Source organism: Notolepis coatsorum (genome assembly GCF_963971535.1).
Source record: "Notolepis coatsorum genome assembly, chromosome: 14".
NCBI classification, from domain to species: Eukaryota; Metazoa; Chordata; class Actinopteri; order Aulopiformes; family Paralepididae; genus Notolepis; species Notolepis coatsorum.
The window spans coordinates 55,463,773-55,486,192 of record NC_140178.1 but is presented as its reverse complement, the minus strand read 5'-3'; the positions used below and the strand labels follow the sequence as shown (position 1 = coordinate 55,486,192).

General features: G+C 41.4%; 1 protein-coding gene across 1 annotated transcript; it reads right to left on the bottom strand.

Moving 5' to 3' along the window:
* Positions 1–775: 775 nt before the first annotated feature.
* cUnh16orf89 (chromosome Un C16orf89 homolog) lies at positions 776–21,992 on the bottom strand (the record flags this gene model as incomplete). Its single annotated transcript, XM_084329110.1, has 8 exons — positions 776–1,244; positions 4,098–4,187; positions 10,416–10,520; positions 16,442–16,604; positions 17,105–17,222; positions 18,585–18,735; positions 19,096–19,248; positions 21,824–21,992. 8 exons carry the CDS (start codon positions 21,990–21,992, stop codon positions 1,141–1,143), a joined length of 1,053 nt encoding a protein of 350 aa, XP_084185236.1. The 3' UTR covers positions 776–1,140.
* Between the last annotated feature and the right edge of the window lie 428 nt (positions 21,993–22,420).

The following is a 22,420-nucleotide window of genomic DNA, read 5'->3' as shown; positions in this document are numbered from 1 at the left end:
TATGGGCCACAGTGTGTTGAGTCACATGTGGTTCCGCCTGTGCGGTGTGTTCAAGGGGTTCTAGTTCCCTCTTGTTCGCATTCAGGTGGAGTTGACTGCGCCCCCCCTTCATTAGGAAGGATGGGGTGACAGGGCTCCCCGCACCCCTTGATGTGGGCTTACGGGTCCTCAGGGGGTACATCTGTCGGGTCTCGCGTCCACTCTAACCCATATCTCATTAGGCTAGAGCGGGACGTGATAGCCATATACGATATATAACGATAGGTTATGTATATAACCTAGTTATATTAGTATTGGCTGAGCGTCCCGCTCTACGCGGCCCTGAGTTCCCTTTTGAGGGATCTTTTGCTGGAACGAGATTTGGCGAGGAAGAGTGTTTGGTGACCATAGTCATGGTTATATAGGCTACGCCTCCATAGGGGCGGGGCCCGATCAGGTATGGGTGCATTAAGTTGTTCGTATTGGAGTACAGTAGGTACTAGGAGATAAGGGGTATCTCATTAGGCTAGAGCGGGACGCTCAGCCAATACTAATATAACTAGGTTATATACATAACCTATCGTTTATAATGATGAACTGAAGCGAAGGCACTAGACTAGAGCACACTCCCCTCTGTGGTAACAATGTAATCGGCAGACCTCACAAGCACAATGGAGAACACTGAATTGGACTGAATAGAAAATAACATAGCAGTAGTGACTGGTGATGCTGCAATGCGTTGCAGTCAGACTCTGGTCCAGCTTCTACATGCAACGCGCCATGCTTTGACTGGGTTTTCAACAGCACCAAGTGAACCCTTCAGATGACGAACCATATAACTCTTTGTTTTGACATTTTCTTTTGGACGGCCCATGTGTTTGTGGTTGTAAACTCAATCCAAATCACTGGGGGAGTGTGAATGTTCCAACTTAAAACAATGTTATATGGTTCTGCGTCTGAGGTATTCAAGCAGCCTGCTTGCTATAGCTAACACTTTGAAACGGAGCACCTTTCGTGTTTTCAGCGCTTCCAGTGGGATCACCACCAATGAGTCTTGGATGCATTTTGTGACACGCCTCTACACACTTTGGATACAGGCTGCATAGAAGCCCATATAAATATGTATCCATTTTTACACAGGGGTATAATAGAGAGGTGCGTTCAGGAGAGCGGCCTCTTAGTGATGTCCTGCTCTGTCAGGTAGTAGCTGAGATAGCCTCCCAGTGTGCCCACCGCCACGCCCGTCATGTGACTGGAACAGCCATCTGGAGAAACGGAAGATAATAAAGACAGAATAGGACTGAATTAATTGGAGTAACATGCATTCCAAAAGGAACATGCTAACGTTGTGCGCTCGCCGCTTACCGTCTTCTCCAGAGTCAGACAAGAAGATAGATACCAATTTCCTCTCTGTGCGTTCAGTAGAAAGCTACAGTATCTAGTCATATATTGCCAATTATGGTCGCCTCATGAGTATGGTATTGACTACAACTGGGCCACATTTGGTGCTTTTGGAAGAATCTGAACCAAACGGCACTTATAATGCCCTAATCTGGCTAGCCTATCCTAGTCCGGGTACAAGTCTCAGGCTGCTAGTGCTTTCGGCAAATCAGACCATGACGCCATCTAGAGCGACGGATTTCTCTGTTGTATGTTAGAGCGACGGACTGCTCTGTTGTATGTTAGAGCGATGCTCTGTTGTATGTTAGAACTTTGTAAAGAAACTCAAAGTGTTAAGAGCGATGCACTGCTCTGTTGTATGTTAGAGCGATGCTCTGTTGTATGTTAGAACTTTGTAAAGAAACTCAAAGTACTAAGAGTGATACACTGCTCTGTTGTTATATATTTTTTATTGAACAATCTTATCACACTTTTTTACTGTCCGTTCTATTTTATAATTTTTAGCCTATTTTAAACTGAATCAAACCGCACTTTTTTACTCTATCTAATCTATTCTATTTTATTATTTGTATTACTGAAGAACTGTGATTTGCCTTACCATGCTACCTCTCTTATCTCTTTGTATTTAAATTTTACATTTTTTATGCTCGCTTATGCCTTTATTTTTTACTGTTGTGAAGCACTTTGAACTGCAACCTCTGTATGAAAAGTGCTATACAAATAAAGTTATTATTATTATTATTATCTTTCTTTTACCGCAGTATAAACAAAGTCTCAAGCGCGCCCCTATAGTAATGCAAGAGGTTAAGCGCTGGACTGTGGAGTCAGAGGGGACGCTCCAGGCTGCACTTGAATGTACAGAATGGAGTGTGTTCTGCGACAACACAGACAATATTAATGACTATACGGAAACAGTGCTAGACTTTGTTTGTACTTTGGTAGAAGAAACAATCCCCTCTACCACAATTAGAGTTTACCCAAACCAAAAGCCCTGGGTAGACAAATCTGTCCGTGAGGCTCTGAAAGCGCGCACCACAGCATACAACGCCGGGCTTGTGACAGGCAACATGAATGAACACAAGGCGGCGAGATACAACGTAAGGAGGACAGTGATAGAGGCAAAACGGCGCTACAGGGATAAAATTTAACTTTAGTATAAACAGGCTGACTCTAGAGGTATGTGGCAGGGCCTCAGAACGATGACAGATTACAAAGGCACATCCCTCAAGCTGAACAGTGACATGTCAAGTCAGTCAGAAGATCCTTAAGAACTTCTACTCATGCACAATAGAGAGCATCCTGACTGGCAATATCATCTCCTGGTTTGGGAATAGCACCGCACAAGACCGTAGCAGACTACAGAGAGTGGCCCGTTCAGCCGAACGCACAATTGGAGGGGGGCTTCCCACTCTCCAAGACATTTACAACAAGCAGTGCATGGGTAAGGCTAAGAGAATAATCAAGGACTCCAGCTACCCAAACAACTGCCTCTTTGAACTGCTGCGGTCAGGCAAGCGATACCGGAGTCTCATGGCAAGCACAGAGAGACTCAGAAGGAGCTTCTATCCCCCAGGCCATCAGGATGCTCAATGAACAATAACGCTATGTAACAAACTATCAAATACACCCACAGCACACACATCCACACGTAGACACTCACTTTAAATGGACAACTCACTGTAGCACCCACTTTACTCACTTTAGACACTTAACACACTTTATGTTATTGGTAGGAGATTTGAACATCACCTCATACCTCATTGCACCTCACCACCACAAGGTGGCACCACAAGCTAAGCTATTGTATATTGTTGTAACTCAGTTACCTTCTCTACTGCATTGTATATATACTGTATGTATGTATATATGTATATTGAACACTTTTGTTTTGTTTACACTTGTTTACGTACTTGACTTTCTATTTCATACTAAAATTATACTTATTTTATACTATCTTAATTTTATCTAGCACACTCTCAGGAGCAAAACAGAAAGAAGCATTTCATACAAAGTATTCTGTATTTCTGTATGACAACTAATAAAGAAACTTGAAACTTGAAACAAATGAATGGAAGCGGATACGGACCACTAGCCTAGCGTAAAACTCAGGGAAAGTTGTTTTTGGCCAACAACTAGGCTAGCTGGTCCGTATCTGCTTCCATTAATTTGTGCTAAGCTATGGTAGCTTGCAGCTGGATAGCTTTCTACTGAACGCACTGAGAGGATATTGGTTACTTACTTAGATAGGCCTACCAATGATGTTGATTGGTAAAGTCCTTTCTCAGCACAATCCATGCTGTTCCTCATACTATCTCCGATTAGTTGGCCACAAACCAATGCATAGTTTGCACTGGGGTCGAACTCCTGTCTGTACAGGCTGACTGAAGCTCACTGAAATTACTTTGTGTGCACTGTAGAGCAGAATTCAGTTGTCTTCAGTCAGCTTGTACAGACAGGAGTCTGAGTGCTGAGGAAGGATCCTACCAATCAACATCATCGGATTCCAAAGAACCATCCCTTTTTTGTATTCTTGCACGTCTGCCAAGAAACGGTATTTCTATGTAATAGGGACAGCAAACGTATTCAAAACGTATAAAAACGAGCACAAAAACACTGTGTAACAAGGGCCTGAGATGACATTGTTTTAGTTGAAAATCAGTAATGCACACAATTAAATAGACGCACACACACACGTGTATGCACACACATGCACGCACCTCGTAGAGTCTTCTCCCTCCTCTTGACTCTCCTGTGAGGCTGCAGTTGTTCCAGGAGCTCATCCCCGATCATCTGGGAGATCACTCTGCCTGAAAGACCAGCAGGACAACTCAGCACAAGCGGTTCCGTTCCCTACGCCACCCAAACGAATTATTATACAGTACGTGAGAGCAGAGGAAAATAATATGTCATCATAGATCAAAGTAGGGCTGGGCCATACGGACAAAGTATCATTGCTCCTATCAGCAAACATGCGTCATGCCTTGATGGCCTCCAAGAATATTAAGCTCACACCAGCACGAGAGATAGTCATGAAGGACACAATCTCACCACGAAGTACAGCACAAGACGTCCCATCCCCCCCCCCCCCCCCCCATATCACACAAGGCCATCTCGTCTGATCAAATGCCCCCGAAAGCACAGTGCAGTCAGTACGGTACAATATAGCACAATTACCATGCCATCTCTAAAAACATACAAGTAATCATAACTAGCCAATGGCATGGTGAAAAATATACGCCACCAATGCGTTTACCTGCTATTAACCTCAGGGCCATCACGGTCAAACCAAAGCAGACCTCCTCTAAAGAAGTCCAACAAATAAAATTAGCTTTCCTAAATGTCAGATCACTGAATAATAAAACATTCTTAGTAAATGATCTGATTAAAGAAAATAACTTAGATTGCATCTGCCTAGTAGAGACATGGCTAAATAATGACACAGCTACATCAATAATGATAGAAGCTTGTCCACCAGACTATAACTTTTTTCAAATACCCAGAAAAAATAAAAGGGGCGGAGGAGTTGCAGCAATCTTCTCCTCAAAACTCTTGTTTAGAATCACAGAACTAGGCGAGTTCATGTCAATGGAATATCTTGCCATTGAACTAAAAACAGAATCAACTATTATTGTCACAATATACCGCCCGCCTAGACACTCACCAATATTTATACAGGAGCTCTCTGAACTCACTATGTGTTACCGGATATGATAAGGTGATCCTAAATGGAGACCTGAACATCCATTTTAATAAGAAAACAGACTCCAAAACTATGGAACTAAAAAATCTACTGGATAGCTTTGACCTAATACAGCATATAACAAATGCAACTCACCGGCTTGGGAATACACTAGACTTAGTTATAACAACAACTGGGCTAAGCATAACAAATATCTCAATAACTGAATTACCTCTCTCCGACCATCACTGTATATTTTTTGATACTCAAATAACCCTTACTAAAACAAAAAAAGAAATCATAGTTAAAAAGAGGCTCCTAAACGACAAAGCTGAATCAAAGTTCATTGATCTTATCAGACTACATGAACCACACAATCATGACAGCTCTCTAAATGAAATGGTAGAAAATCTCAATGATGCAATGTCATCTATATTAAATTCTGTCGCCCCATTAAAAACGAAAAAGAAGAAAACTAGAGCCTCGCCCTGGTTAAACTATAATACGGTCAACAAAGAAAAAAGGAAATGTCGTGCAGCGGAGCGAAAATGGAGAAAAACAAAAACCACCATATGCTGTGATATATACAAAGATGCTTTAACTGCTTATAATAAAACCATCCGCTTAGCAAGGAAAGATTACTTCTCTAAAATCATTACAGAAAATGCTGGAAACTCCAGAATCCTCTTTTCCACTATTAATGTACTACTCAACACTGCCCCTACACCTCCTCAGTCATCAACGGTTAAGTGTGAAGAACTTGCACTATTCTTTAACAACAAAATAACCTTGATCAGGGCCAGCATTACTCATGATGGAAATAAAGTTGATTGCGGCAAACCGTGCAATGTAACCATGAGAAGTTTCACATGCATCACATTAGATGTACTCTGCAAAACTGTCTCAGAATGTAACTCCTCCACCTCAGACATTGACCCTATACCTACAGCTTTCTTCAAACGGGTATTTAATAGTGTTTCAAGCCCTGTGCTAGATATCATAAACACTTCCCTTAGGACTGGTATTTTCCCGGATGCCTTTAAAACAGCAGTTGTAAAGCCATTACTAAAAAAACCTAACTTGGATAGTAATGAAATGGCAAATTATCGTCCAATATCCAACCTACCATTCATTAGTAAAGTACTTGAAAAGATAGTTTCAGTTCAAATAAATTCCTTTCTTGAAGAAAACAACATCTTAGAAGAATTTCAGTCAGGATTCAGAAAATATCACAGCACTGAAACTGCCCTCACCAAAATAATCAGTGACCTCAGACTAAACTCTGACGAGAATAAGATCTCCATCCTTATCCTGTTGGATCTCAGTGCAGCATTTGATACAATCGATCACGATATTCTAATCGATCGTCTTGAAAACCATGTCGGTTTCTCAGACCATGTGCTGGGCTGGTTTAAAACATACATCAGAGGGAGGAAATTCTATGTTAAACTAGGAGATCACATGTCTGATATATACGACAACAACTATGGAGTTGCACAAGGGAGTTGCTTAGGTCCTTTACTCTTCTCCCTTTACATGTTACCGCTGGGTGATATCATCAGAGAACATAATGTAGATTTCCATAGCTATGCGGATGATACACAACTGTACATATCTGCTGAACCAAATGATACAGCGATTAGCTCCATTACAGACTGCTTACTGTCAATAAATAAATGGATGAGTAAGAACTTCCTGAAACTAAACGAGAACAAAACTGAAATTCTAATTATCGGCTCCAAAACTAAAAAAGAAACATTAATAAAGAACCTGGGGGGACTAACCCCTTGGATCAAATCTGAGGTCACTAGTCTTGGGGTTATCATAGATTCAGAACTGAACTTCAATTCTCATATTAGCAAAGTGACGAAAACATCGTTCTTCCATCTCAGAAATATAGCAAAAGTACGACCATTTATTAATCAGAACGATGCTGAGAAGCTAATTCATGCATTCATATCTAGCCGGTTAGACTACTGTAATGCACTTTTCACAGGTCTCCCTAAGAAAACCACAGAGAGGCTTCAGCTAATCCAAAACTCTGCAGCCCGACTGCTAACTAGAACCAAAAGGAGAGAGCACATTAGTCCAGTCCTAGCCGCTTTACACTGGCTTCCTGTAACATTTAGAATTGACTTTAAGGTCCTTCTCCTTACATACAAAGCTCTAAATGGACAGGGACCTAGCTACATCGCCAACACTCTAATAAATTACACACCAGCAAGAACACTGCGATCATCAGCTGCTGGACTACTAGAGGCTCCCAGAAGCAGTCAAAAGAGGATCGGTAATGCAGCCTTTATCAACTATGCCCCAAAACTATGGAACAAACTACCCCAAAACATCAGGGAAGCCAACTCGCTAGACATCTTTAAAAGACAGCTTAAAACCTATCTCTTTGCTCAGGCATTTCACTGATAGATATCTGCTACCACCTAGTGGCAAGAGGAAACATCAGGGATATCCTGACACAACTTGTATTTATTCTTACCCTGCCTACTCTTTTACACTGCCTATCAAATTCATGTGTCGGTTATTGCACTTTTTACTTCTTACTGATGACTATTTTTAAACTGAATCATTTTAAACTATTCTTATTTATTGCTAGATCCAAATGTGAAACACTGCGGGTTGTGACGCACACACACACAGTCACACACACACAGTCACACACACACACACACACAATCACACACAAACACACACACACACCGACATACACACATACACACACACAGACACACACACAGACACACACACCGACATACACACACACACACACACACACACACACACAGTCACACACAGACACACACACACCGAGTTGTAGTAGCGTTGTAGTTGTAGATCTAGGTTAACTGTGTCCTGGTAGATCTAGGTTAACTGTGTCCTGGGGTAGAGTAGTAGTAGATCTAGGTTAACTGTGTCCTGGAGTGGTAGTTGTAGAGTAGATCTAGGTTAACTGTGTCCTGGAGTAGAGTAGTAGTAGTTGTAGCGTTGTAGTTGTAGATCTAGGTTAACTGTGTCCTGGTAGATCTAGGTTAACTGTGTCCTGGAGTAGTAGTTGTAGAGTAGTAGTAGAGTAGTAGTAGCTGTAGTAGTAGTAGATCTAGGTTAACTGTGTCCTGGAGTGGTAGTTGTAGAGTAGCGTTGTAGTTGTAGATCTAGGTTAACTGTGTCCTGGAGTAGATCTAGGTTAACTGTGTCCTGGAGTGGTAGTTGTAGAGTAGTAGTAGCTGAAGTACAACCACACACACACACACACAACACAATAAACACACATACACACTAAACAACGATGCATACAGGATTATTTATGACTATTTTTAAACTGAATCATTTTATTCTTATTATTTGCTAGATCCAAATGTGAAACACTGTGATTATTTGTTCATGAACTACAGGAGTATTACTGAATAGAGAGCCTATTAGGATGCTAGATCCTAATGTGAAACACTGTGATTTGCCATATCTTGCTATGCTCGCTCATGCCTGTATTTTTTATGTCCGTTCTATTTTATAATTTTTTGACTATTTTTAAACTGAATCATTTTAAACTATTTTTACTATTTGTGTTACTGAAAACTGTAAGCGGAGAGCCTATTGGGATGCTAGATCCTAATGTGAAACACTGTGATTCTACCCGTCTATCTTTTTATGCTCGCTTATGCCTGTATTTTTTACTGTTGTGAAGCACTTTGAACTGCAACCTCTGTATGAAAAGTGCTATACAAATAAAGTTATTATTATTATTATTATTATTATCACAATGTTGTTCTTAGTTTTGACGGTATAATGGTATTTGACAGCGTTTAGTTTTCTAGTAGAAATTACACTGTGATGTGGCGTGTTTCTTTGATGTCCTTATCTTGTAATACAGGTGTATACTGTCCTCTACAGGTGTATACTGTCCCCTACAGGTGTATACTGTCCCCGATGACATCACTGGTGGCCTTATTCAAACTCGTGTATAGGCCTACTCTCAATAACCATCAAATGAATGTTTGCAAAAGAGTTTTTGGATGTGTGTGAGATTATGTGCAAGATAAAACAACATTGTTTTTTGGTGAAGTGCCCCTTTAACTTAAACGTACAGTGCCGGTATATCTTCATATTCTGTCTATCTCCCAGCCCTATATCAGATATATAATATGCAGATATATAGTCATTCATAATATATGACAAGCCTTTAGTGTCATGTAACCCTTGGTTTTACTCACTCTATCTCTAGATAGTATCGCTTGTTCTCATTATCAGTCCTTGTTCATTTGCTTTGTCTAACCTGTCTTGTCCTCCTTTGCTCACAGTCCTCCACACCAGGCTGTTCCTGAGTTCTGGCTCCCCCTGCATAACCTTCGCCTGCCCGACTACTCTTCTCCGTGTGAACCTCCTGGACTGTCTGAGAACCCGCTCCCAGCTACGACCCCCTGTCTGACTACCCTGCTACTCGCCTACTCCCTGGACTGTCTGAAAACCTGGTTACCGTATTCTCCCTTTTCTTTTTTATGATCAAATCTTTTTATTTTTCCTTTTTCTTTTACATGAAATATAAAACAACACAATACACCACACAATATAATAATAATAATAATAATAATAATAATAATAATAATAATAATAATAATAATAATAATAATAATAATAATAATAATAATAATAATAATAATAATAATAATAATAATAATAATAATAATAATAATAATAATAATAATAGACATGACTTCACAGGACAATAATAACACTAACAATAACAATAATTACAGTAGAATCACAAACATATTAAATACAGAACCTAAAAATAAAAACAAATTATATTACCACAGATACCACAAAAGACATTTCCTCCCCCACCCCAGGACTCCCAGACCCTCCAGGACCAACACCCCGATCCCGCTCAGCCACTATATGGTGGTCTTAACCTTCTCGGCCGCTGTGACCCACAGCTCAATGCTGGCCTGTTCTCCCTTTTCTTAATAAATATACCCGCAGTTTGGGTTTTCTCTCATTCGACATCGTCTATGCCTGTTTGTATCTGCACCTGGGTTCTGGCTATTTTAGTTGGAGCCCCTATTTAGAGGCTAAAAGACAGATTACAAAGAGTAACTCTGATGTTGTATAATACATATTAACTATATACTGTATTATAATATTTAACATGATGAAAGGTTTTGTTCCAAACCGACATCTCTACTATTTGAGAAATGTCATATCCACTCAGACGAAACTGCAGGCATCAAACAAAAAGAAAAAGAAAAATCTCAAATATTGAGCAACGATCTAGGAACAATGTTTTATCCTAAGTGGATATTTAGTCATTTTGGAATGAAACCGTTCCGATGCCATTGCTCACGCTTACCATCTCTCCCAAAGCATCCTGCTTCCTGGTCCTGCAATCGGAGGATATGCGGCAGCCAATCTGTTTTGTAGAAGTCCGAGAAGCCAGCCAATCCACACAGCAATACTGTAAACACAGAGAATGCTCAATGAATGAATGAATGAATGAAAACTTTATTAACAGATTGCAGAATGGGTACAGTACAGTACAGCTCAATACATACAATTGTTAAGGGGATGCAGACCAGAGAAAGACTTTCGTCTTGTTTACATCAGGGTCCCCCATTTTCAATTCATCGTAACATATATGACATACAGATAGACAGTACTGCTACATCTATACATTTATGACATACCAGATTTGCAAATACAGTACTGTTTGTGATACGAAAAGAGTCCAGAAAAGAAGTATATACATTTGACGTAGAAACTGTACATTGGAGGAGGTTGGGTAGGTGGGGGGGGAGGGAGGGGGGAGGTTGGGTAGGAGGGGTGGGTGGGGGACACTGTACAACTGTACAAGCAACACTGTACATTGGAATATTGACAAGACCATACTTGGTAATTTTTACTGTACATTGGAGGGGGTTGTGTTAGGACATTTACATGGGCCAGTTTCAAATTGCAGTCTCCCGTAGGTGTTTTTTGAGAGTGGTTTTGAAAGTGGGTAGTGATTCACATTCCTTTACAGCTTTGGGTAGTGCGTTCCACATTGATGTGGCATAATTGCGAAACGTGTTTAGTCCCTTGTTTGAGCCGAATCTGGGTTTAACATGATTTGTGGAGCTCCCTCTGGTGTTGTGATCGCGGTATTCACTGACCTTTGGGAAGTATTTTGACATGTACATGGGTACCTATCACCCCTTTGCTTGAGATCATAGACTTGTCAGAGGTCAGAATGAGATCAATGGTAGTTTGTGTTGAATCACACACTCATGTGGGTTGAATGAATGAATGAATGAAAACTTTATTTAACAGATTGCAGAATGGGTACAATACAGTACGGCTCAATACATACAATTGTTAAGGGGATGCAGACCTGAGAAAGACGTTTGTCTTGTTTCCATCAGGGTCCCCCATTTTCAATTCATATAGACATATATGACATACATGACATACAGATAGTCAGTACTGCTACATCTATACATTTATGACATACCAGATTTGCAAATACAGTACTGTTTGTGATACAGAAGGAGTCAAGAAAAGGGAGTATATACATTTGACGTAGAAACTGTACATTGGAGGTTGGGTGGGGGGGGTTGGGTACATTGGGATATTGACAACCATACTGGGTAATTTACATTGGAGGTGGTTGGGGGGGGGGGGGGGGGGGCGGGGGGCATACTGTATAAACAAGTAACACTGTACATTGAGGGGGGGGGGGGGAGGAGACACTGTACAAACAAACACAATTGTACATTGAACTATTGACAAAACCATACTAGGTAAATGACTGTACATTGGAGGGGGTTGGAATGATTGGGTTAGGATATTTACAGGGGCCAGTGTTGAATTGCAGTCTCCCGTAGGTGTCCCTTGAGAGAGGTTTTGAAAGTGGGTAGTGATCCACATTCCTTTACAGCTTTGGGTAGGGCGTTCCACATTGATGTGGCATAATTGCGAAACGTGTTTAGTCCCTTATTTGAGCCGAATCTGGGTTTGACATGATTTGTGGAGCTCCCTCTGGTGTTGTGATCGTGGTATTCACTGACCTTTGGGAAGTATTTTGACATGTACATGGGTACCTTGGTCGTGTAGTGTATCTTGTAGACCAGGCCCATTGCAAGTTAAGCTGGGTTGGGTGATTAGCTGTTTGAAACTGTGCAGATCACAAAACCTACTGAAGGCCTTGAAGACGGGTGCTTCTTTACGTAGAAAATCCGTGTTCCAGTCCCCAATGCAATTCTTTTCTACATGTTCAACCCCAGCTAAACACCCGTCAAGTGTATCATAGAAGCCACTCTGTTCTGGCGGTCTATAGATTGTGCCGACTAGTACAGATTTAGCCCTTTCGAACAAAATTTCAACCTATACAGTTTCAATCGTCTTATGATTCAGGTCAGTAGTTAATGAATTTGGTATCTTTATGAATAGTCATTCTGACTATTGAGTCGTTTTCTATTTCAATCTCTGTATTGTATAATGACAATACATTTGAAATCTAATCTAATCTAATCTAATTAGATGATCTGCTTCAGTATACCGTCACTGATCAGAGGATCCACTGTATTAAATGGTCTGTTTCAGTATATTGTCTATATTTATCTAATGTATTTTGGAGCAGGTTGAAGTGTCCAGGGCGGTCAAAATGCTCTTGAGCAAGACATGGTGCACAACCCCTGTGCTGAAACTCTGATGGCACCATATTCTTTCTCAAAGGATCTTTGGGAAAACATTGGAAAAGTTCTAAAGGTTGACGGACAATCTGGTTATTTAGATATTTTTCTCTTCGCCAGATACTTAATAATAATAATAATAATACTTTTTTTTGAGAAGCACGAAGATGGACCACAGTAAAATAGACAGTTGAAGCATGAATTTAAAAAAAAGTGTCTTTTGAGTGCTTTTTTGAAGAAGGGGAGTGAGTCTGACTTTGTGACATGAGTGGGGATAGAGTTCCAGAGCGGGTGGGGGGGGGGAGAGGTTCTGGTACCCCAGGTTCTTGGGGCTTAACAATGAATGGCTTAATTGTTTTTAAATCCCAATAATGTTGTGGATCTCACATCATACTGGTCGATTCCAACCAAAAGGGTTGGGTTTTCTGGGTGAGCTCCAGTTGGCTTTAGCTCTCCCGGCGGCGTGAACACTTAAGGTAACTAACTTGCGTTCAGCGTTTCTCTGATTGGCCACGACGCCCATGTGACCGCGCGCTAGCACGCCCCCGCGGCAGAGCGGCAGAGGCGCTCTCCTTCGTGTCACATAGGTTGCATAGGTAATATTAATAGGTTGCCGCGGCATTATGCATTCGTAATCCCCCCTACATAATAACCATGCAGGTTAATCAAGCAACGCTCGCACAATACCTAGCTTAATAATAAGTAGGCAATTGGCACAAGTGTAAATTATACATTCGTCACTCAGTTTTAACATCAACGGTTAGCTCAACTCGTTCGTCAGCTTGCTGTGGAGCCGCTGGTCAGTTGGTGACAAGTTAGAATCACTTCAATTATAATTTTTTTTTTTTTACGTTTAATTAATTTATCATCTCTCTATATAAACGTAACTAGCTATTCATATCAATCGAAATAACGTTCGAATACACAACATATTTATCAAAACAACTACCAGATTCACTCATAACGTTATTTCGCGTGACAACACAGCCCAGCTGTCAGAAACTATACACTGTAACGTTATATAACGCAACGTTATATAATGTTATTTCGCGTTTTTATTCATAACGTTATTTCGCGTGACAACACAGCACAGCTGTCAGAAACTGCACATTGAGGGGGTTTGAATCACTGTACATCAGTGGAGGCTGCTGACCAAATTTTTAGGTGAAGCACAAATTATTATATTATATTATATATTAAATTATATTTTTTAAACATCCCCAACGCTGCAACGCCCCCCATTCCTCCCAGGTGTCAGGCTCCTCATTCACTTCCATTCATTTTGGGGACCATGTTTAAATATCGGAGATGAACGTTATTTCGATTGATATGAATAGCTAGTTACGTTTATATAGAGAGATGATAAATTAATTAAACGTAAAAAAAAATTATAATAAATTGAAGTGATTCGAACTTGTCACCAACTGACCAGCGGCTCCACAGCAAGCTGACGAACGAGTTGAGCTAACCGTCGATGTTAAAACTGAGTGACAAATGTATAATTTACACTTGTGCCAATTGCCTACTTATTATTAAGCTAGGTATTGTGCGAGCGTTGCTTGATTAACCTGCGTGGTTATTAGGTAGGGGGGATTACGAATGCATAATGCCGCGGCAACCTATTAATATTACCTATGCGACCTATGTGACACATTAAGATGGCGGCTTTGTGTTTTTCTGGAGAGCGTTCTGAACGAGCGTATTCGCGAAGGAGAGCGCCTCTGCCGCTCTGCCGCGGGGGCGTGCTAGCGCTAGGGTGACCACCTGTCCCGCGACTCGCGGGACAGTCCTGATATTGGGCGTTTGTCCCGCGTCCCGCAACAACAAAACAATGTCCTGCAATTCAAGGTTAAAAAAATAAAAAATATTTTTTATTTTTTATTTTTTATTTATCTTTCAAAGATTATTATTTAATTTTTTTTTAAATGTTGTTAATTTAATGCCTCGTTCCAATACCCTCTTATATTTAAAATAAAAAAAATCGGGCGACTGTCACAAACCAATGCATTGCGCAGCCGAGCAATAGTATCCATCTGCAGGGACCACAGCACCGACACATTCAGGACCGCGACACTTTGCGGACCCACACTCTCCAGACCCTCGCTCCCATTGGCTGATTTGGGTCACGTGACCGTCCCACCCAATGGCTGAATTGGAGTGTGACGGTCACGTGACCCAAATCAGCCAATGGGAGCGAGGGTCTGGAGAGTGTGGGTCCGCAAAGTGTCACGGTCCTGAGAGTGTCGGGCTGTGGTCCTGCAGCAGGATGCATCTCCAGCCGAGGCTGCTGAGCAGCTCACTCGAGTCGCGCTGCCTGTCACCTGTCCCCCGACGCCGGTGTTCTGCGAAATTCTACTACTCTGCTGAGAACTGCTGCCGTAGCGCGAATCGCCTATATGTTTGGACAGCTGGGTGACGTCACCCTATAGTTCACTCCGAATTCCAACAGGTGTACCGACATTTTATCATCTACAAATACATTCGGCTGCAAAGCCAATTACATGCAAATATTTACATGCATATACAGTTCAAAAGGTGCAATGAAAAACATATGTTTAAGATATTGTTTAAGATATATCAACAACAAGACTCAACAAGACGTTCGTCAGCAAGGTGGCAGGATATTGTAGTGTGAACGATTGTGGGTCATGCGCATGCGTGCGCCATGCGTGCCAGCAGGTAGTAGAATTTCGCAGAACACCGTTTCAGATGATCCCCAAAAGGTAGAATGCAGGATCTGCCACTGACAGGAGCTTCACCATCACACATGGAGGAGAGGGGGACGTCACATATAGTTGTTCAGCAAGTCTGGCCCGACTATTATTGAGAACTGAATCAATCAGAGGGTCGGTTTGTTATAATAACAGAATACACGGGGAGTATCGCCGGGACACTGTCCAGAGGGAAGGGGGCAATAGAATCCGGAGGCTAATATCCCCAAAACCGGAGGTGAGTTTAATAAGATTAATAACAAAATGAGCTATATATAGCCTACCGTCTGCGTCGAATATGATATATAGGCATTTAAATAATAAATACATTTATTTAATTTTAATTAGCAATAAAAAAAATTTAAATACTTTTTTTTTTTTTTTTTCTTTGTTCCATCATGAATGCATGAAAGGGGGGGGGGGTCGTTTCTGATTATTTGATTGTCAGTAACGGCATTCGCATTGAACACTAAAAATGGCCCGATCGGTGTAAAATCATTGCAGGATCTAGCTAAAATTGACGTCAAATCGCCCTTACCTGTGGCCGGGAGTAATCCAAAAAGAATATTCCTATTGTTTGATCGCCATCTGGTATATCCAATGTCTATTTGCTCAACGGCATAATTCACCACAACATATGGATCGGAGATATTTGACGCGCTTCAATGTAACCAGCAGAACCGTTCCTCTTGGCCGACAAGGGAAAATGAAACCCGAGACCTGGGGCCGTCACACAGAGAAAGATACAAGGGTAGAAAGGGTGCTCGATACCGCCGTCTAGCGTGATGCGGCCGGTATTGCACTTTTACATTGGCATGAGGATTCCCCATGTTACCCCGAGTCAGTGGGCCTGTAATGAATAGAAATATCGAATAAAAGAAATAACGATCAAATAACGAGTATACTCGTTGGCATTCAACTATTGGTGGCCAATAGCGAGTATAATCGGTGTTGGCAGTGAATGAGTTAAGAGGAAGACCATCAGAAAAGAAACTGACTGTTTTCAATGAAGATGTCCTGTGTCTGTCCGGGAAAGCCATCTTTGTTGATCTCCTGGTTGCTCTTCATCATGTTGGAACAGAAGATCTTCTGGTAGCCGTGCTCTGTCAGGTTGACCCGCGACGCCCGCATGTCCCCCTTCAGCATGCTGGAACAGCCTTTCTGTAGGGTGGTGGTGGAGGGGGCAGGCAGGAGAGAGAGAGCGAGAGAGAGCGAGAGCGAGAGAGAGAGAGAGAGAGAGAGAGAGAGAGAGAGAGAGAGAGAGAGAGAGAGAGAGAGAGAGAGAGAGAGAGAGAGAGAGAGAGAGAGAGAGAGAGAGAGAGAGAGAGAGAGAGAGAGAGAGAGAGAGAGAGAGAGAGAGAGAGAGAGAGAGAGAGAGAGAGAGAGAGAGAGAGAGGAGAGAGAGAGAGAGAGAGAGAGAGACAGAGAGAGACAGAGAGACAGAGAGACAGAGAGACAGAGAGGACTGAGAGACAGAGAGACAGAGACAGACAGACTTTTATAAACCTATGCATTTAAAAAGTATTTTATTCAATTTATTCTTAATTACATCAGTATTGTGCTGTCAGAACAGTAATGTGTTTACAGGTGAAGTAGGCCTATTTACCTATCTTGTTTGTTGAAATGCCCAAGAGACAGAGTAATCGTTATGTACATCTCACCATAGATCCAATCATGAAGTACAGAAGCTGGTGGGAGAGTGAGTAGTGGGGACAGCCGAAGCGTGTCATGGTGTCCCGACAGGACTTGGTCACGATGCATGGTGTTCCATTGTTTTTCCTGTACAGACCGACAGAGAGATTATCTCAAAATGGTCGCAAAATGGTATTTACTGACAAAATGGTATTTAGTGACTTTGCTTTTTGTGTTAATCTGAAAAATCTCCATCACAAATTCTTCATAGTTCTGCTGCAGTGTGCAAGTTGTATATGTATTGGATAAAAAATAAAACCATTCAAATATTATTATAAGCCTAATATCCCCCATGGCCTGAAGCCTAGTACGCCTAATATCAAGTTCAAGTTCAAGTTCAAGTTCTTTAATAGTTGTCATACAGAAGTACAGAATACTTTCATACAAAATGCTTCTTACTGTTACGCTCCAGAGACTGTGCTAGACAAGATAGTATCAAATAACATAATAACATAATATAGCATGAATTTAGAAGAAGAGAATGAGGTCACAGTGTTCGGTATAGACATATGTACAATGTTCTGAGTTACCATATAATATACAATACACAATACTATGCAGTGTACTAATGTACAGTACTATCTAGTGCAAAGCAGAAATGGGATGAGGTACAATTTTAGGTACAATTTACAGTAAGGTGTACGAGTTGTAGTGCAATCCTTCATCCATAAATATAAAGTGTGGGGAGTGGGTGCTACAGTGTGTTTGTTTAAAGTGGGTGTGTGCTATAAAGTGTGTGGAGTGGGTGCTACAGTGTGTTTGTTTAAAGTGAGTGTGTGCGTGTGGATGTGTGTGCTATGTGCGTTTGGTGGTTGTTGTTGTGTAGTGTTCATTCATTGTTCGTTTAGCAGCCTGATGGCCTGGGGATAGAAGCTACTTCTGAGTCTTTCTGTGCTCGCCTTGAGACTCCGGTATCGCTTGCCTGACCGCAGCAGTTCAAAGAGGCAGTTGTTCGGGTGACTGGAGTCTTTAATGATTCTCTTAGCCTTGCCCTTGCAACGCTTGTAGTAAATGTTCTGGAGGGTGGGGAGCCCCCCTCCAATTGTGCGTTCGGCTGCACGTGTCACTCTTTGTAGTCTGCTTCGGTCTTTTGCAGTGCTATTCCCAAACCAGGAGGTGATGTTGCCGGTCAAGATGCTCTCTATTGTACATGAGTAGAAGTTCTTAAGGATCTTCTGGCTGACTTGGAACTTCCTATCTCCCATGGCCTGAAGGCTAGTACGCCTAATATCTCCCATGGCCTGAAGCCTAGTACGCCTAATATCTCCCATGGCCTGAAGGCTAGTACGCCTAATATCTCCCATGGCCTGAAGCCTAGTACGCCTAATATCTCTCTTAAATGCTGTGCTTCGCAGGAGACTGGGTTTTAAAACCAGGTGTTATAAGCACATGCAGGAGACTGGGTTTTAAAACCAGGTGTTATAAACACATACAGTACAGTCTCCTCACCAGGTGCCCAGGAGAAGGGTCATACACTTGTCACTGAGCTGCTCATCATAACACTCCATGCTCCTGGTGGATGAGTAGACCAGGCTGGGGTCTGTGGAGCTCCACTCCCTGGACACCACCCAGAACCTCCACGTCAACAGGGGCTTAAACTCTGCATAGGGTGGATGGATGGGAAGGTGGATGAGAAAACAGGAGGGTTTAATGGATGGATGAAGAGAAAAGAGGTAAACAATTAGAACAATGGATGGATGGATGGATGGATGGATGGATGGATGGATGGATGGATGGATGGATGGATGGATGGATGGATGGATGGATGGATGAGCAAATAGAAAGATGGGTTGGTATAAGGAAGCAGTGATGGATGGATGAGAGGTGGTGTTAGACAATCAGTTAAATTTCATTCTGCATTTTACTCATTCTCAACAAACCTTAGGAAGAATTACTAACCACTAAGAATTATTAACCACAAGGTGAGAGGAAGCGTCTAAAATACCTCCTTATCGCTCACCTCTGTAATACTTGGGGTCGTTGTCTTCCACTGCCGCTACAGCTTTGACCAGAGTCTGGTCCAGCTGTCTGACCAGGGCCACGGCCGAGGTGCGCTGGGCCCAGCTGACAGGGTCTGTGTGTGGCCATGACCGCACCGCCTCCTTCAGCTCCGCTGGAGAGAGAGACACGACAGCGTGGGAGATAAATCACAATGTCCATATCGGTCCAAAAGGGCAGAAGCATTTCAAGAGTTTGGTTCCAAAATGGAATATGAAGGTCATAAAAATAATATATCTTCATAAAAATAATATATCTCCTGGTGTCAGGAGAACTTCCTCTCCCTGAACGTCAGCAAAACAAAAGAGATGATTGTGGAGTTTAGGAGGTTGGGGGCCAGGGACTACAGCCCCCTCAGCATCGACGGGGCACCGGTCGAGAGAGTGAACAGTTTTAAGTACCTCGGAGTCCACATATCCGAGGACTTGACATGGACCACACACATTGACAGTGTAGTCAAGAAGGCACGGCAACGCCTCTACTTCCTTAGGCGCCTAAGGAAGTTCAAAGTGAGTCAGAGGATCCTTAAGAACTTCTACTCATGCACAATAGAGAGCATCCTGACTGGTAACATCACCTCCTGGTTTGGGAATAGCACCGCACAAGACCGTAGCAGACTACAGAGAGTGGCCTGGCCTGTTCAGCCGAACGCACAATTGGAGGTGGGCTTCCCACTCTCCAAGACATTTACAATAATAATAATAATAATAATAATAATAATAATAATAATAATAATAATAATAATAATAATAATAATAATAATAATAATAATAATAATAATAATAATAATAATAATTCATTTAATTTATATAGCGCTTCTCAATGACCCGAAGTCGCTGACAGTAGTCAGGAGCAAAGTAAAAACAGAGAAAAAAAAACAAAGAAACAACAAAGAAATCAATCAGGTTGGAGGGGGGGGGGGTTATGGGTGGGGGGGGTTGAAGGCAAGGGAGAACAGGTGGGTTTTGAGGCGAGCTTTGAAGGTGGAGAGTGTAGGGGAGTCTCTGATGGACTGAGGGAGGGAGTTCCAGAGTCGGGGTGCAAGCGTTGCAGGGGTAAGGCTAAGAGAATAATCAAAGACTCTAGTCACCCAAACAACTGCCTCTTTGAACTGCTGCGGTCAGGCAAGCGATACTGGAGTCTCATGGCCAGTACAGAGAGACTCAGAAGGAGCTTCTATCCCCAGGCCATCAGGATGCTCAACGACAATAACACTATGTAACAAACCATCAAATAGCTCACAGCACACACATCCACACGTACACACTCACTTTAAATAAACAACTCACTGTAGCACCCACTTTACTCACTTTAAACACTTTATATTGATTGGTAAAGAGATTTGCACTACAATTCATACCTCATTGCACCTTACCCTAAGTTGTACCTCATCCCAGTTCTGCATTGTACTGTATACTGTATTGTATTGTAACTCAGTTACTCATTTTTTTCTACTCTGTATTGTATATTGTATATTGACTGAACATTTTTGTTTACACTTTGTTTATGTACTTTTGACTTTCTATTTTATACTTTATCTATTTTTATCTATCACACTCTCAGGAGCATAACAGAAAAAAAAGCGTTTAATATAAAAGTATTCTGTATTTTTGTATGACAACTAATAAAGAAACTTGAACTTGAAACATAAAATAACTCCTGGCATGGAAGTAAAACACATCATGGAATAATGTTGAAGCTGTTGGCACCTATAACCAAAAGGGGAAAAAATATTATGCATATCATCATGCACATATCTGACTTATTATGCACATCATACACATATCTGACTTATTAATATTATGCACATCACCATATACATGTATGATTCATTATGCACATCACCATAACCATACACATGTATGATTTATTATGCACATAATCATCATGCATATATCTGACTTATTATGCACATCACCATACACATGTATGATTTATTATGCACATATCTGACTTATTATGCACATCACCATACACATATCTGACTTATTATGCACATCACCATACACATATTTGACTTATTATGCACATCACCATACACATGTCTGATTTATTATGCACATCACCATACACATGTCTGATTTATTATGCACATCATCATACACATATTGATTAGTATGCACATCATCATACACATATCTGATTCATTATGCACATCATGCACATATCCACAAACTGTAAATGGTCTTGCACAAGTGACCATCAAAAGTCCACCTATAGGATGACAGATGTGTCACAGTTGCACTGCCCCTTGCGACTTTGTAACTACATTGTGGAACATAGTTAAAACTACACCATAGTTAGTAGAATGACAGGCGCATTACACCATATAGAGTGATTGGGAAAACATTTGATTCAATCATCTTTTAGATTATATAATCAATTAAATGTGCCACAATTAATTCAAGTTGCAAATATGCCTCATGCTACAATATAAGAACAGTGTGCAATGGTTTAATCCTGACACCAAGGACACTAAACATTGCATTGCATTGTGATTTTGAGATCACAATAAAAATAAATAGACTGGTGAGGCCAAAATAGCAAGGTAATTTCTCAACGGGACACTCCTTCATATAGACAACGCTGAGATGAACCAGCAAAAAGTGCAGATTCACTTGAATATTCCACGTCTTACAGTATTCTGGCATGTAAACTGACAGACCACGATACCGCTATGTTCAGCCTACCCTGCAGGATCAAGAACCCGACCACTCCATCCAGATTGATGTGTTGGTACTCGTTCTCCAGGAAGGTTGCGCTCTTGGATAGGCTGTTGAGGATGTCATCAATGACCTCTTCCTGCGACGCAGTGACTGCAACAAAGACAAGTACTGCGACTAGACAAAACCTTCTCATATTTTGGTCAAATCTTATGTTACAGTATAGCTCCGCGGACTTGGTTCCTGCCGCTTGTCCAACGGGGATGACTTGATATTATTATGGGAAAGTAAAGCCGACTGGCTGGCGGGGAGCAGCTGTCACGTGGCCGTGTTCCCCTGAGAACTGCAGGGTTGCTGGAGCTGAACAGGAAATCATTCTATAGCCCACTAGAGTCGAAGTTATGTCGGTTGCAGAAACATTTGCATTCTAAAGCACGATTCCAAGGGGCTAACTGTCAACACACTAAATAAATAGGTTACATACATTTTGATGGAACATATCTAAATTATTGTTTTAAAATTGATTGGTTGATTGATTGATTGATTGATTGATTGATTGCTTGATTGATTGATTGATTGATTGATTGATTGATTGAAAACTTTATTAACAGATTGCAGAATGGG